General features: G+C 33.9%; 1 protein-coding gene across 3 annotated transcripts in view; it reads right to left on the reverse strand.

The window, feature by feature from the left end:
• Positions 1-17,489, reverse strand: part of STXBP5 (syntaxin binding protein 5) — a 170,945-nt gene that overhangs the window by 92,230 nt on the left and 61,226 nt on the right. For all 3 annotated transcript variants that reach the window (XR_007133504.1, XM_047769986.1, XM_047769988.1), the window contains exons 8-9: positions 11,163-11,286; positions 1,323-1,401 (exon numbers count right to left, since the gene is read on the reverse strand). Coding sequence is in view for 2 of the 3 variants with exons in the window: in XM_047769986.1 (XP_047625942.1) it covers positions 1,323-1,401; positions 11,163-11,286 (203 nt within the window). In the remaining variant the exon portion in view is untranslated. The remainder of the gene's footprint in view (positions 1-1,322; positions 1,402-11,162; positions 11,287-17,489) is intronic.

A 17,489-nucleotide genomic window follows, 5' to 3' on the forward strand; every position in this document is an offset into this window, starting at 1 on the left:
TATTATGTACCAGGCAGGAACTGTGTGAAATGTTCTGAATATGTGATTATCTTACCTAATTCATCATAATAACCTTTTGACCTATTATTACATTTATGTTGTAAATGAGGAAACTGAAGTACAAAGAAGTCAGAAAACTATGTGCCAAAGGTCACACAGTGAGGGATGCCACAGTCAGTTAAATAGATGCTAGTCATCTTGGAGTTCACTCAACCTTTTGTCTCAACAGAGTATATCTTCTGGGTCCCAGAGGAAGGCTAAAGAGGATCAAGGAAAAATAACAGCAATCTTTAGATTCGTCAGCCTACTAACTTTTTTTTCAAATGAGAAAAATGCTGAGTTGAATCAGATTGAGAAAAGAATAAATTAAAAAGGTAAATAGGTCAGTTATAACTACTAGTGGTTATAAACTGGTATTAAAAAATATATACCAGGGGTTCTACACTTTCGTGCACCAGAATCTCCTGAGGTCTAGTTAAAAGAGATTGTTGGGCTCCACCACAGACAGTTTCTGATTCAGTGAATCTGGGCTGGATGCTGAAAATCCACATTTCTAACAAGTTCTAGCTAATGCTGCTGGCCCAGGGACCATTTTGAGAACCACTCCACTCTATACACTACTGAAATTCACTCTTACATAGCTCTAGTAAATAAAATCACACAACTTCCCTAGAGAACTAGAACATAAATAAAAGGGCTCCTTTAGAAGTTAAAAAGACCTGGAATTTTCAAAGAAACATTAAAATATTTTCCTTTATTATATAATATATAAATGTAACATGTAATACATATGAAAATGTATGTAAGATATGTCAATGGCAAAAACCATACAAATCTTATACCTAATTCACACAGTGCCACCCTTCAAATACAACTGACAATCTTCCTTTAAGTTATATTTAATATTGTAATTGCCAAATATTCTTAAAATAAAATTTTTGAAAAATACATAAAATTTTCATAATTAACATATAGTATAACAGGTTAAATTAAAAATTTTTTTCTTCATTGCTTATTCCACAGTTTTCTACTAGCGAATAAAAAATATTTTTACTAAAGACTAACAGAATATATGAAGTTTGATAAAAAAATTAATTCAAACTTTCCAAGGAATATTGTAAAGTTTCTAAAGATAGAACACAATGAAATATTTTATCCTAAAATTACCAATTTTAGTTATTTTGTTAAATATCGAAAGCATCAGATTTAAGATTGGGCTGGACCATTCTAAAGCAGGCTTTCAAAAATAATGATGAAATAGCCCTGAGTAGCTATGTGAGTGATTATATACAATGAATATTGTCAATGAAGTAAAATCTTACCCAGATCTAGTCGTTTTGAATTCCACCTTGAGGATAGGTTTGCATGGTTCTGGCTTCTTCCCATCCTTTAACTGTTTTCCTAAAATATATTTTCCTGCATTAAATTCTAAAATTCTAAGTTGATCTAAATTCTTATACATTGATATTTTATAAAATGAAATATAATGAAACCCATCTACTACGAAACATTTTTAAAGTGATTTTGAAAGAAGTATTTAATACAAAATAAATGACTGATTTACTATTTGAAATTCAGTGTTAACAAATAAATAAAATGAATAACTTGTCAACATATATGTGATAAAATTCTTACAAGAGAAATTACGTCTTTCCAATGTTCTTAACTGAAGATAAGAAAAATAGAATTTCAATTTGCTAAATGAATTCAAGTTTTAAAATAGCTTATTTGAGAAAAATAAATCTAAATCATATTTTCACCCACAGTGACGATGGCAAAATTAAGCCCTATGCTAATAAATTCATTTCTATTTAATCTCCTAAGGTAAAATTCATCCATCATAATGTCCAAAAGACTGCGAAAGTACACCAACCTCTATAAAATGGGTTAGCAACTCATACTGCCAAATAATTTTATTTTTTAAAAAGGTTGATTTCTGTTATCTATGTCTACATGTTCACTGCATTAAACTCAGAGAAAATTAAACACATTATTTCCATTACTTAGAGATTTAATGAATCTCACCATCACTGAGTTATTCATGAAGATCCCAAACACACACCCTACCCCAACACTTCTCATCCTCTTTCCCAGCTTTCTTCCCTCATAGTAACTGGCTCATTCTAATGAACTGTGTATTTTCTTTTGTTTGTTGTTTGCCTCACCAACAAGAATATAAATGCCATGAAAGCAAAGGTTTTTAAGTGTATGTGTGTTTTCTGTTGATGTATCCATGGTGACAAACACTGGCATATAGTGGGTACTCAATAACTTATTTATTCACATTAATAAGTGAAGAAATTAATGATTTTTCCATAGGATTAATTCCTAAAAAGGGGATATCTAGGTAGAACTGTATCCCTGAAAAGAAGAAGAAAGTGCAAAAAGAGTATTTTGCCACTCCCTTCCCAAACAATACTGTTTTTTTTTTTTTTTTTTGACTTGGTAAATGGAAAGAGTATCTCATTTTAATTGTATTGTTTTAATCCCCAAATGTGAAAACCCTTAAGCTTTCTGATCATCTGTATTTATTCTTTTAAAAAACGGCTTATATCGTTTACCCCACGCTTGTGTGGTATCTTCTCTATATTTAAAACCAAAATTTAAGATTTAAGGTCATTAACATTGTGTCCATATATTGCAAATACTTTCCCTGGTGCCATTTTTGATTGAATTCTTAGACATTTTAAAAAATTACACAGAAGTATACATTTAAATATAGTCTATCAGTTTTAACCATGTTTCCATTTAAGAAAATATGAAGTTCTAAAATGGCAATTCTTCCACAGAATTAATTCACAAATTTAAGGTAATCAGAATTCTAACAGCTTTCTTGGATTTGAACAAAATTACCTTAAAGTTCACAGGGTAGACTCAATACCTATGAACAGCTAAGGAAACCTAAAAGGAGACCAACTTCCTGAATGATTCCAGAAAGACAAAGCAAAATCTCTGTGAACTCACAAAAACTGAAATACTGACAAAACATCTAAAATCAACTACCTCAGAACTCTGTAAATTAACTGAAACCACAAAATGGTTTCTCACTGGAAATGACTGAACCTTGGCAAGACAGGGAGGACTGGGATGTTTCAATGAAGGGCTGTTTCCATCCATTCTGCTCCCCAGCTCTGTGGCCTGGTACTGTGAAAAGGCAATAGCATCAGCCAACAGAGAGGACCAAAGTTTATCTGCAGTTATGCTAAAACTGGCTTCCCTGGAGTGCAACCAGTATTTTGTCCTAACCTGTAGCTCCCTGGAAAACTCGATTCCCCAGGTGTTGTAGCAATTTCATCTGACACAAAAGACACAGGCTCAGGGGTACAAAAAGCCCTGGGCATCACAAAAATAATAGCAACAGCAATACTGCAGCTGCCTAAGGCTGTGGTTTTAGTGGAGGCAAGTAAGAGCCTGAGTAGGAATTTTTTAAAAATCCTGAAGAAGTAGACATACCCCTAGGGATCTAAAAGGCTGTACACATGTGTAAGACGGTGTGTATGCCTAGAAAAGACCTGGGAAAGGAAAATGCCCCAGTCATTCATCTCCAGCCAACTTGAGATCCTGAGCAAACAGAAAGATTAAAAAAAAAAAAAAAAAGTAAAATGGCAGAAAGTAAAATGAATACCACACCACTGCTGGCAGAAACAATGCCTCTTTAGTTTCATGGTTAGGAAGTCCTTCCCCACACCAGTATCATTAAAATTTTATTTTGTAATTGGTCTATAGCTTCATTTATTGCATGTAATTGTTTTTGAGGTGTATTTTGGTATAGGGAGGCATTTTTCTCTAATAACATCTGCACTATTTGTGTGGTTCTATTGAGCTCTAACTGGCATACAGTAACATCTACCTACTTATAGTATACAATGTAACCAAGTGTACAATAGAGGTATGTACCTGCTGGCATTATTACTGAACCAGAGCTTTTCCCACTGCTATGAAAGGTCACCTTTATTATATTAAACTTCTATCAATACACATTTGTCTACTGGGATTAGACCATCTAATCCTGACTTGAAAGTCTAGGGAAATAGCTCTCCCCTTCTTTATGCAGAAAATGGCGGTGCAATGCAATCTTGAACCTCTAGCATCCTAATTTACAAGAACCAACAAGTGACTAGAGATAGGGTTAAGTAGAACACCAGATCAAGGGACCAACAAGGATCGACAGGGCAGAAGACTGGTTTCTAAAGGAGGAAAAGAAAACTGAGTAAGTAAGAGAGGTATGGAAAAAAATGAGGCTTTAATCTGAAAAGAAGGCCCTCATGATGTACAAGGAACAGAGTAAGAATTTCAACCTCTATTTCAATCTGTTCAAAGATACAAATCCTTTCAGTGAAGAATTTAAATATTTGCTCTGAAGAAGACCAGCATCAGGATTTACTTTCTCCTTCCTCTACCACCCAAAGTTCTAACAGGAGTGTCAGATGGACATAATTTGGGATTACAGGTACAAATGCATTCTGTTCTGTGAAGTAAAATAATTATTCAGGTATAACTCAATTCAGTATTTCAATATTCACCACCAATGTTTTAATGGCTGGAACAATCTTAAAGAAGGGCACTGGGTGGTATATTTTTTAAGCCTTCACAAGTCTGAACTTACATATCTTGCAAAAAACCCGGCCAGGTACAAAATTAACTTTTGTTTTGCAGAACTGTCTTCTGGTGTTGCTCTATTGTGCCCAGCATTTAAACTTACAATAAAACTTAAAGCCAGAATGAGTTTTATTGCTTTACAAGTAAACTTTTTGTCCAACCCCTAAAAAGATGCTGAGTAGTTTCATTATCTCTGTAAATTTAAAATGTTGCAGTTTTTATAGGAACCTTTCTTTAATAATATTGCTTGCAAATTAGTGGATCCTTTTGATTTACATACTCTGATCTTTTTTCAACCAGATTTTTAAAATTATGCCACTGACTGCTGCTAATGTGCCAGAAAGTTTTATTCATGTATAATCCTAGACTATTTTCTGAATCAAATCAACTACAAAGACACTAGCTAAGATCTTACAAAGCACATATAAACTGAAGAACGTTTGGAGGATCACTGGGTTTCACCACTAAGTGTCATCTTACTTCTCACCTGCTATACCACCTAAGTAGAAAAGTCTGTGCTTGCTTACTCTTTCAACTACCTGTTTACTACTTCAATAAGTCATTGAGGAGTTCCCGTCATGGCACAGTGGTTAACCAATCCGACTAGGAACCATGAGGTTGCAGGTTCGATCCCTGGCCTTGCTCAGTGGGTTAAGGATCTGGTGTTGCTGTGGCTATTGCGGCTGTGGCGTAGGCCGGTGGCTACAGCTCTGATTCGACCCTTAGCCTGGGAACCGCCATATGCCGTGGGAGCAGCCCAAGAAATGGCAAAAAAGACAATAAATAAATAAATAAGTCATTGAAATGATCTGGTTAATTATAAATCTCGACTTAATAAATCACATAAACCTCCATGTAATATGTTATTTTTTTTTCTTGTCTTGTACTGTGCTCTGCTTCCCATTCCCCAAAAGCTCCCAGCCACAATGAACTGGTCCAAGTCTTTGTGATTCTCATTCCAGAATTTTATTCACGTGTCCAGTTTTTCCCATTTGCAGTCACAAATGAAATCATTATTTATTGTTGACAATGGCTTCCCAACTGACCTTGCTCTTCTGCTCCCAGCTCCTCTGATGCACTACCATCAAAACAGTATTTCCAAAATTTAAATTTGATGTTTCCCACTGTAAAGTCACTTACTAGGTCTCCAACACGGAACCCAATCTTCAGCATACTATGATACATACATACATTTTTTTTTTTGCCTCTGTATGCACTTTTCTCTTAGTTTCCTACTGCTCGCCCAAAAGAATTTTAAACATTGGTCATGTTAAACTATTAGCAGTTTTCCAAGAATATCCTGCTTTTGATTAAGTCTTTGAACCTTCTGACTAAAATAACCTTTCTCTGCTCTTTGCTACCTCATCACACCCTACTCATCCTTTAAGACCAAGCTCATCTACCTGATTTTGTGAAGTCTTCCTACACTCTTCATCTAAAAACATACTCACTACTGTCATTTCCATATCATACTATGCAGGCTTTTACCGGCATTTATCACATGCATTTTAGTTATCAGTTTATACATCATTTTCATTTGCTGGACTTCAAGGGTAATATATTTCTAGTATTTAATCTCTGATACATAAGAGGTGCCAAATAGATATCTGTTCAATGAATGAATGAATGAAGATGCATTAAGAAACAAATGAATATCTCAGACAAAAACAAGTGCTTCCTAAGTTTTTAACTTTGGCATTTTTAGAATGTGTAACACATTTGTAGTTACACAGCGGTTATATTCTCACTCTAGAGCTGGCTATCCAGTATAGTAGCCACCATTCACACGGGGCTACTGATGACTTGAAATGCGGCTGGTTCAAGTTGTGATCTAAGTATAAAATACACACAAGATTTCAAAGAGTACAAAAAAAGAAAATGAAATATTTCGATTTTGTATGTTGCTTATAGTTGAAATGATAATATTTTTCATATATGGATTAAATAATATTTATTATTTAAAATCTATTTTTTTACTGTTATTGGTATAGTTACCAGGAAATTTAAGATTATACATGCAGATCTCATTATATTTCTATTGAACAATGATGTTCTAGAAAATAAACTGATTCAAACTGGAGAATCATACTGTTAACAGTATCAGTCTGAAATATGAGGGTGTTCTTACCTTAAATGAGTGTGAGAGTTGGTTTTATAGTTGGACTGAAGATACCTGGATATCTGGTTTTTGGATCATGGCCAAGGGCAGTGGGGCTTAGGATGTGTTTGTTCAAGATCCCCAAGTCCCCTAACTCAAACTGGAGACCCCCGGTGTAGTGGTTTTGGATGGTTGGCAACTGGCCTAATTGGCAATACCAGATTAACCATTTAAAGGACCCCTCTGAGAGTTTCTCAACAGTCAGACTTTGGGGGTTGGAGCTGGAGACTCACAACAGTCCTCAGGTGCACAAGCGCAGAGTGGGAGCTTCATACACGATGTCTCTCAGGATGCTTACATGCATTCTTTTACTCTTGCTGCACAGTATCCTTTGCCTTTAAATAAAATCTGTGAGTATGTTCTGTGGAGTTCTTTCAAATATATAAATCATATATGTATATATAAACTATAAACTAGATATATGTGTATATATAAACTATATATGTATATATATAAGTTCTTTCAAATATATAAACTAGGGAAAACTTTGTAATGAACTACATACATTAAAGAACTGCAGCATGGATCTGTCTATTGAATGTTTTTATGCTTCTCCTGGTAAATCTTAAAGGTATATTAATACAGTTTTTTGTATGTCACATCCTTAAAATATTATGCTAAATTGATTTTTATTTATGTGAACTCCAAATTTATTTCTCCTCCAGCAACCCCTAATAGAATAAAAATTCTCCAGTTTTGGTTTAGTCCTTGATAAATGGATTGATTGTACTGATGAATAAGCTCCAGAAAATAAACCTTGAAATGTCATTTCCTATAATGGATGCCTATTGATTTTGACTGCCTATCACCTCCCATTTCCTTTGAGAATGATTTGACTTTGGTGACTATGACCAAAATCTCACTCTGCAACACACCATACGCACACACATCCCTAGGATTATAGCAGAGATCCTGTGGGGCCCTGGGCCACAAAAATCACTTAACCCTGATGACTGCCCCATGTTAAGTACTTGAGCCATGCCAGGACTATTAATGTCCTCTCCTAAAACATGAAAGCCTGTCTGTCATAGGAGAGAAACAAGTCAAAAGGGAAAGAGAAGCAGAGCTTACCTTCTAGGCTTACCTAGAGACTTAAACAGAATTTATAGCCCACTGAGATGACCTGACTCTGCAGTCAATAGATGGAACAAAAATCCTGCTTAATTTCAACATAAGCACAAAACTTTACACCTTAAAAGTCACCTTGTTCAACCCTTCCATTTTACCTATGATGAAATTAAGTCCCAGAAAAAGAGTAATTATCTCTACACGGTATTTCACAAACAGCAAAGCTAGAATTACCTTTCAGGTTATCTGACTGCAGAGAAATGTTCTTTGATATCCATAAAAAATAGATTAAAGGGAGATTATCATTTTTGTTTGTTTTAGTCAAAAATCACCTGTTGAGTAATTTCAGATATCCAAATGGAGGCTTTCTGAAAACATATGACTATCAAGCACCTTGATACACATCGTAAAATTATTCAACATTACACTAGAAAATTACCTTAAATGAATTCAAATTATTCTCCTTTGCTGGCCATTTTATCACCATTATCTAGATAACTCTATGTCCCTCAGAGTAAGAGTCCACTATCAAACAACTTTAGCAATGAAAGATGCCATCTGAGGATGAACTGAACAGTACAGCTACCAAATCTGGGGAACTGTTATATAATTCAATTTTGATTCAAACACCAGCCCCTCATTTCTCAAAGTCTATTCATGGAACACTAGAGAATCATGAGATATTCTGTTAATTAAAGATGCTAAATTCAAAAGAGTTTGGGAAAAGCCACATAAAATAATTTAATATATAAACCAATATAAATAATAAAAAAATACAGTTGATCCTTGAACAACACAGGTTTGAACTGCCTAGGTCTACTTATGCATGAATATTTTTCTTTCTTTCTTTCTTTTTCTTTTTTTTTTTTTTTTTTTTTTTTGCTTTTTAGGGCCTCACCTGAAACATATGGAAGTTCCTAGGCTAGGGTTGGATCTGAGCCGCAGATGCCAGCCTATGCCTCAGCCACGGCAACGCAGGATCCCCGAGCTACATCTGTGACCTACACCACAGCTCATGGCAACTCCAGATCCTTAACCCAGTAAGCGAGGCCAGGGATCAAACCCACATCCTCATGGAGACTAGTCAGGTTTGTTACCACTTGGCTGCAATGGGAACTCCTGCATGAGTATTTTTTAATAGTAAATCCTAGAGTACTATGTGATCTGCGGTTGACTGAATACATAGATACAAAACCACAGATACCAAGGACTGACTATATGGAGATTTTCTACTAGGCAGCGGTGACTGTCCTTGCCCCTAACCCTTTATGCTGTTCAAGGGTCAATCATATATATATATATATACACACATACATATATATACACACACACACACACACACACATATATATGAATCTCTCAGAGAATCATAGTGTACATCAAATATTAAGAAACCCTTCAGTAAAGAAAATGTTCAACTTTAATTCTGCGTTTCTAAAACTTCTTGGACCAAAAAACTTATTAACATAGGAAAAATCAGTACTGTAAAATATATTTTGGGGAATACTATTCTAATCTAAAAATATTTTGGTCCTATCCTATCAAGAAAATACTATATTCTAATTTATATTTACTATAATCACATATGTAGAGCATGTCATAGTTTTCAGGTACTTTCACTTAACATTTTGCTTATTTGATCCAGGGTGTAGAATGACGCCTATCACATAGTAGAACTTATACTTGCTGAATGAATAAATAAAAGTACAATCAGTTCCTGGCTATCAAAGTAATGCTTATAAACATTTTTCAATACTTGACTATTATACAGGTTTAGATATGAAAAAAACCAAAATTTATCATAACTGCTTATAAAGCAAAAGCAAGAGACATAACAGTGATGAGAAAAATTCCTACATTTCAATCCATCAGAACAGACATTTAGTACACCAAAAATATGGTGTATGTATATGTGGAATATATAACCTTGTTATCAAATGAAAAAAACATTTTTGTGCCATAATGCACAAAAAAATGCACTTAGTTTTGCCACTGAACTCAGCCATCAACACAAACTCAACGTTGGTAGGTAGCTATCGCATTACTACTGCTGAAAATAATTCATACTTTATAAATAAAATAATTCACATTTTATAGTATATTTGATAACCTACATTTTTAGGCTGCTATACTGTGCAACAGATGCCATCCTACTTTTTAACACCTGCCACAGAAAAAAAAATGTACCTTTACATTTTGTTTGGATTCTAAATTTGAAAAAAAAATTAAATCAAATATCCTTTGTTTTGTTTGTAAAAGCAAATAATTTTAATAGGTTACCCTTTTTTGGCTAAATACTACAAATTCTGTATTAATCTGCATTCTCCCAATTCTAGCCTGAGAGATCCTTAACCAGCAAGTTGAGGGAATAAAACTGTTTTTTTAAATCAGCAGCATACTAAAAAGTACTTTTGTAGCTATTGCTAATGTTTCGCTTGCTTTAAAATATGAATACCCCCTTTTAAAAAATTAGTACTTTCTGAATTACTGCAATGTAGAAAATGAACAGTCAAATTAAAAACTTTGTACTTTTGAGATGGCTTCCACCATTCCCAGACTGATAAGGGTGCTACAGTCACTGGACCTCAGCTATTTGTACAAAATGTGGTTTATGATGAATCTCTGCTTTCTTTCTCAGCATCTGAAATCTTGGTACATGTTAAAGTAGAGGGTGCCTCTGGACTGATGCCAATACAAACTCCGGACTGCTAGGCTCAGGTGAGCTTCCCTGGGAGAAAACGTTTCACACAGATGGTAATAACTACCTGCTAGAGGAATTAAGCACGTCCAGTGCAACTCCAGTGGAGGAAGACTGTTGGAAGCTTATGCTGGGCTTCCTCCAGATTGCACCCCATGTGCCTTTTCCCTTTGCTGATTTTGCTTAGCATCTTTTTCCTGAGTCCAATGAGTCTTCCTAGTGAATCAAATCTGGGGTCATTTTGGGGATCCCGAACATAATACTTTTGTATATGTGTTTCAATACATATTAAATATACATTAACATTTTGCAACTGACAACTTTAAGATGACAAAAGCTTAAAGTCAGTCATATCACTCACAAAATTATCTACTTTTTGGATGACTGGAGAAACAATATTCAGAAGATTATGTAACTTTCATTTTCTCCAAACTATAGTTTGCAATTTGAACTGCAAATACAGTTAAGATTTAATTTATATAGTTGTAACAAATTATTTCTATTACGTGTAAATATTTTAAATTCAAAAACAAGAAAACTGATCCTTATTATTAAAAACAGACAAATCCAAGTGCAAACTCAAAAGCAGTTTCCTGTCCATCACAATTTAGGTACTGTTTAAAAGGGATAGATTCTTACCATGTGGAGTTATCGTCTGTACAGGCTTAGCAGGGGACCTCACGTTCCATATAGTCAAGGTGCCATCTGAATGGCTGCAAATAAATTGTTTTCCTTCATGATGCCAAGCAACAGAGTGGATAGCCTATAGAAGAGGAGTGGAGAATTTCATTTTCAAAGATATAAATTTATTTAAACACTAAGTTTTTCATAATTGGTAATATAATTAATTTTCACTTTAAACCTTTTCTTATTTCCAAAACTGAAGTCAATACATTAACCTCCAATTCCCATAATTAATTTAGTCCTCCTCTCATGAAAATGAGATTTAATTTGGTTTTGACACTATTTAATTTTTTTTTTAACTCCTTAAGTAAGCATAAGGATAATGTAATAGTGACATATGTATCGTTGACAAGTTCAGGCAAACAAAATGTATCCTTACAGTTTCTTAGAATAAATGATAACTAAACATAAATTATTAAGTAATTATAACCAATTCCATTGGGAAAACTAGTTGCATTGACAGATTAGTACACATTTTTAAAATTAACTAAAATTCTAAGAAGACAAAAATGTAGGGTTGGAATTAAGGTCAATTAAAAATACCTCAGATTGAGGTTCAAGACACGTTATCTATTTCTCACAGTAATTATCAAGGTGATTTTTAAAATGTGAAAATTTATTTTATATGTCTGAGACAAACTATCTGAAAAATATTTTTTCATTTTAAACTTTGTATTTAAATTTTTAAAAAATTTGTATATAACTTTTAAAGATTACTTTGCATTCAGTTATTACAAAATATTGGCTATATTCCCTGTGTTGGACAATACATCCTTGAGCCTATGTCACATCTAATAGCTCATGTCCCCCACTGCCCTATTCCTATACTGTTCCTTTCCTCTGCTCTCCACTAGTAAACACTAGTTTGTTCTGTGAATCTGCTTCTTTTTTGTTATAGTCACTGATTTGTACTTTTTAGATTCCACAAATACATACAGTATTTGTCTTTGATTGACTTATTCCACTTAGTATAATGCCCTCCAAGTCCATCCATTTTGCTGCAAATGATAAAATTTCATTCTTTGTGGCTGAGTAATATTCCCTTGTATATATATCACATCTTATTTATCCATTCATCTGTTAATGAATGCTTAGGTTGCTTCCATATCTTAGCAATTGTAAATAATGCTGCTACAAACTCTGAGGTGCATGCACCTTTTAAGCAAACAATTCCATTTACCACTGCATCAAAAAAAAACAAAATACTTAGGAATAAACATACCTAAGGAGCCAAAAGACCTTATTCCAAAAACTGTAAGATGCTGATGAAAGAAATTAAAGATGACACAAACAGGTGGAAAGATATACCATGTTCTTGGATTGGAAGACTCAATATTGTTAAAATGACCATACTACCCAAGACAATCTACAGATTCAATGTAATTGCTATCACATTACCAATGGCATTTTTTACAGAACAAATAATTTTAAAATTTTATATGGAAACATAAAAGACCTTAAATAGCCAAAACAATCATGAGAAAGAACAAAGCTGGAGGAATCACAATCCCTGACTTCAAACTACACTATAAAACTACAGTCATCAAAACAGTATGGTACTTAAAAAAAAAAAAAAGACACAGATCAATGGAACAGGAAAGAGAGCCTAGAAATAAACCCATGCACCCATGGTCAATTAATCTATGACAAGGAAACAAGAATATTCAAGTAGAAAAGATAGTTTCTTCAATACACGGTGCTGGGAAAACTGGACAGCTACATGTAAAAGAATGAAATAAAAACATTCTCTAACACAATATACAAAAATAAACTCAAAATGGATTAGAGATCTAAACGTCAAAAACCAGATACCAAAAAACTCCTAGAGGAAAACAAGCAGAACACCCTTCAACATAAGTCACAGCACTATGTTTTTGAATCTACTCCTAGAGTAATGGAAATAAAGACAAAAACAAACAAGTAGGATCCAATTAAACTTAAAAGCTTTTGCACACTAAAGGAAATCATAAACAAAAGACATCCTACAGAATAAGAGCAGGTATTTGCAAACTATGTCGATAAGGGGTTATTTGGTTATTGCATTTGGCACATGAAAAGATGCTCAACATCACTAATCAGGGACATGCAAATCAAAACCACAATGAGATATCACCTCACAACTGTCAGAATGCCTATCATCAAAAAGAACACAAATAATAGATGTTGGTGAGAATGTGGAGAAAAGGGAGCCTTTGCACACTGCTTCAGAGAAATGCAAACTGGTGCAGAAGTGTGGAAAACAGTATGGAGGTTTCTCAAAAACCTAAGAACAGCTACCATATGATCCACCAATTCCACTCCTGGGTATATATCCAAAAAAATACACGAAAACATTAATTCCAAAAGATACATTCATGCCAATGTTTACGAAAAATATTTTTACATGACAAAAGTATGTAACCCTTCGATTTTTTTATTCTAACATATTTAAATTTTGTCTGTAATTTTTTTTTAAATCACTCTCCTAGTTTCTCTTTAAAATAGTTTTTTTTCTACATAAGTTGATACACTTCTTGTTCTTAATGGTCAGCGGACTCTAAAAGCTATACTACTGGAAAGTCTAAACTGCAGAGTGCACATAGTGCACAAAAACCATGTAACTGCAATTTAAGAGTTTCACTTATAGGAGTTCCTGCTATGGCAGAGTGGGTTAAGAATCTAACACTAGCGGCTGAAGTCCCTGCAGAGGTGCAGGTTCAACACTGGCCTGGTGCAGTGGGTTAAGGGGCCCAGTGTTGCCACAGCTGCGGCTCAGCTGAACCCCTGGCCCAGGAATTTCCATATGCCACAGGTGTGGCCATACAAGATAAAGAGTTTCACTCATATACAAAGTCATCATTTACTATCACCTTATTCGATACCCATTTGGGTTCCTCATATGCTTATAAATTTAAATTAAATAAAATTATGAATCATATTTTAAAATTTAAATGATAATACAGACAATCAGCTGTACTTTTAAATGCTAATATTTAAAACAATGTTTTAGGGTCAAAATATCTCTAACAAAATTCTAAATAAAATCTTAAAACAGTAATAAATTTATTGCAAAATATACACAGGACATTCCATAAACTCAATCTTAAAATAAGCAATTCCTCAGTAAACTTAACAGATGAAATTATTTCTCTAAAATATAAGTAGTGCTAAGAAGCTGTACCCAAAGCTATTTGATTATTTTTTTAACTGATGAAGGAAACATGAGAGGTTCACAGTGTCTGGAAATTATAAATAAAAATTCTAATCATATATATATAAATGTATACTGGTACATAAATATATATTGTGTAGCAAAAATGAACATTTCTAACTTGCTAAAAAAATACATCTTTGTTTAAAAGTATATTTTTAAGACATTTAAATTATTAAGCATTCTGAAAATAAATACTAATTATAGGGACCAGTAGTTCATACTTTTTCTGGATAACACAGAAAAACAAATAACAGAAAATACCCCACAGAAGAAATCACCAAATGTGAACTTTTACATGCAATAAACATGCATAATTTTCCCATTTCTCAATTTTTAAAATACAAATTCACCTTGATAAAAGATCTATTTTTTTCTAATAGTCTAATATCATGAAGTGTAATACTATATATGTATTAGCCATGTATATGTACATGCAGGTATATGTATATATAGTATATTATACTTTAAAGTAGTATCAGTATATACTATGTAAGTATATTTATACTACAAATACAGTTGACTCTGCTGTTCTTTAACAACAGGAGTTTCAATCATGCAGGCCCGCATATGCAGATTTGGTTTTAATAATATACATTACAGTGCCAAACAACATGTGGTTGGTTGAATCCATGGTTATAGAACCATGGATACAGAGGAATGGAGTATATGGATGGCTGACTCTGTTATATGTGGATTTTTTTTCTGGTGGCAGGTTGGTACCCCTAACCACCACTGTTCAAGGATTAACCGTATATTAATATTTACAGAATTTTTTTCTGTAGAATAAAGACTAATTTATTAAAGAATAAATGTTATGAATTTGCATCTCTGCTGCATCTCCATTCATTAGTCTGTGGTTTTCTTGTCATTTTTTTTTTGTCTGGATTTGTTATGAAGATAACGGTAGTTTCACAGGATGAGTCGGGAAGTGTATCCTTCTCTTATAATTGGGAGAATTTGGGTACCATGGGTATTATTTGGTAAAATTCACCAGCGAGTCTTCTAAGCCTGGAATTTTCTTTGCGGGTAATATTTTCATTAAAAATGTTTGTAGTAAATATAGAGCAACGCAGGTTAACTATTTCTTCTAGAGTGAGCTTTGGTACTTTCAAGGAATGTAGTCTCTCTCAAGGAATTTGTCTATTTCATCAACGTGGTTGAATTTTTTGGTATTAAGTTGTACATATATCCTTATTATTCTCTTTGTATTTAGAAATTAAAGTCATATCTCCTTTCTCATGCCTGGTATGGGTAATCTGTTTCTTTTTCTCTTTTTTCTTATCCCTTTGGCTACATATTTATCGATTTTATTAATCTTCATAAAATAGTTAACTTTTTCTGTTATCTATTTCATTAATTTCTTCTTCTTCTTATTTCTGTCATTATTTCAATTCTTCAGTTCACTCTGGGTTTAATCTACTCTTTTTCTTTTTTTATGGAGAAAGCTGAGGACATTGATTAGAGACTTTTCTTGTTTTCTAATATTTAGTGCTATAATGAATGGTCTAGTAGCATTTCATAGACTTCAATATGTCATAATTTTTTTTTTCAGTTCAAATTATTTCCTAGAGTTTCCATTGTAGCTCAGTGGGTTAAGAACCCTATATAGTCTTCGTTACGATATGGGTTCAATGCCTGCTCTCACTCAGTGGGTTAAGGATCCTGCATTGCCACAAGCTGCTGTATCGCATATGCAGCTTAGATCCAGTGTTGCTATGGCTGTGGCATAGGGCTACAGCTACAGCTCCAGTCCAGCCTTCAGCCTAGGAACTTCCATATGCTGCAGATGCAGCCCTAAAAAGAAAAAAAAAAATTCCTCATTTTTCTTTTATATCTTCTTTGACCCATGCGTCATCTAAAAGTTATGTTGTTTACTTTTAAATATTCATGACTTTCTATCTACCTTTTTATTATTTTTATTTACAATTTTTTTTTGTTTGCTGTTTCTTTTTTTAGGGCCACACTTGAGACATAAGTTCCCAGGCTAGGGGGTCGAATCAGAGCTGCAGTTGCCGGTGTACACCACACCCACAAACACCGGATCCAAGCCGCATCTGCGACCCACACCACTGCTAACCCCAATGCCAGATCCTTAACCCACTGAGCAAGGCCAGAGATCGATCAAACCCACATCCTCATGGATACTAGTTAGGTTCATAACATGCTGAGCTACAACAGGAGCTCCTCTTATCTTTTTACTATTGATTTCTAATTTAATTCCATTACAAAGAAAGAACATTTTTTTATAATTTCAATTTTTATTTTATTTTTTTGTCTTTTTAGGGCTGTACCCATGGCATATAGAGGTTCCCAGGCTAGGGGTCTAATCAGAGCTGTAGCCGCCAGCCTATGGCACAGCCACAGCAATGCCAGATCCACGCCACATCTGCGATTATTACCACAGCTCACGGCTACGCCAGACCCTTGACCCACTGAGCGATTCCAGGGATCAAACCTGCAACCTCATGGCTCCTAGTCGGATTCATTTCCGCTGCACCATGATGGAAGTCCCTATAATTTCAATTTTTAAAATTCATTGAGATTGATTTTATGGTGCAAAATACAATTTGTCTTCATCAAATGTTCTGCATGTACTTGAAAAGAATGTATATTGTATAGTTGACTGGGGTGCTCTGATATTTATTTACTCTGATCTAGCCATTTCAGTAGTCTTTTGATTACTCCTAACATTACTTTTTCCATCTGTTTTTTTTTCTAAAACATCTATGTCTTTATATTTAAAGTGGGTTTCTTATAGATAGCATATAGTTGGACCTTGCTTTTTAATACAATTTGACTATCTCTGCCTTTTAACTGGGATACTTAAACCATTTACATTTAATATGACTGTTGACACAGCTACATTTAAATATACCATATTGCTATTTTTTTCCCCTATTTCTTCCATCTACTCTTTGTTTCCTTTTTCCCTTTTCTCCTGCCTTCCTTTGGTGAAACATTTTAAAACTTCATTTTATTTCCTCTTTGACTTACTATTGTTGTTGCTTTGATAGTCCCTTTAGAATGTGCAATACATGTCCACCTTACTGTAGTACACCTTCAGTTATTATAGTATGTCACTTTATGCA

This window comes from Phacochoerus africanus, chromosome 2, assembly GCF_016906955.1.
Source record: "Phacochoerus africanus isolate WHEZ1 chromosome 2, ROS_Pafr_v1, whole genome shotgun sequence".
Taxonomy (NCBI): Eukaryota; Metazoa; Chordata; class Mammalia; order Artiodactyla; family Suidae; genus Phacochoerus; species Phacochoerus africanus.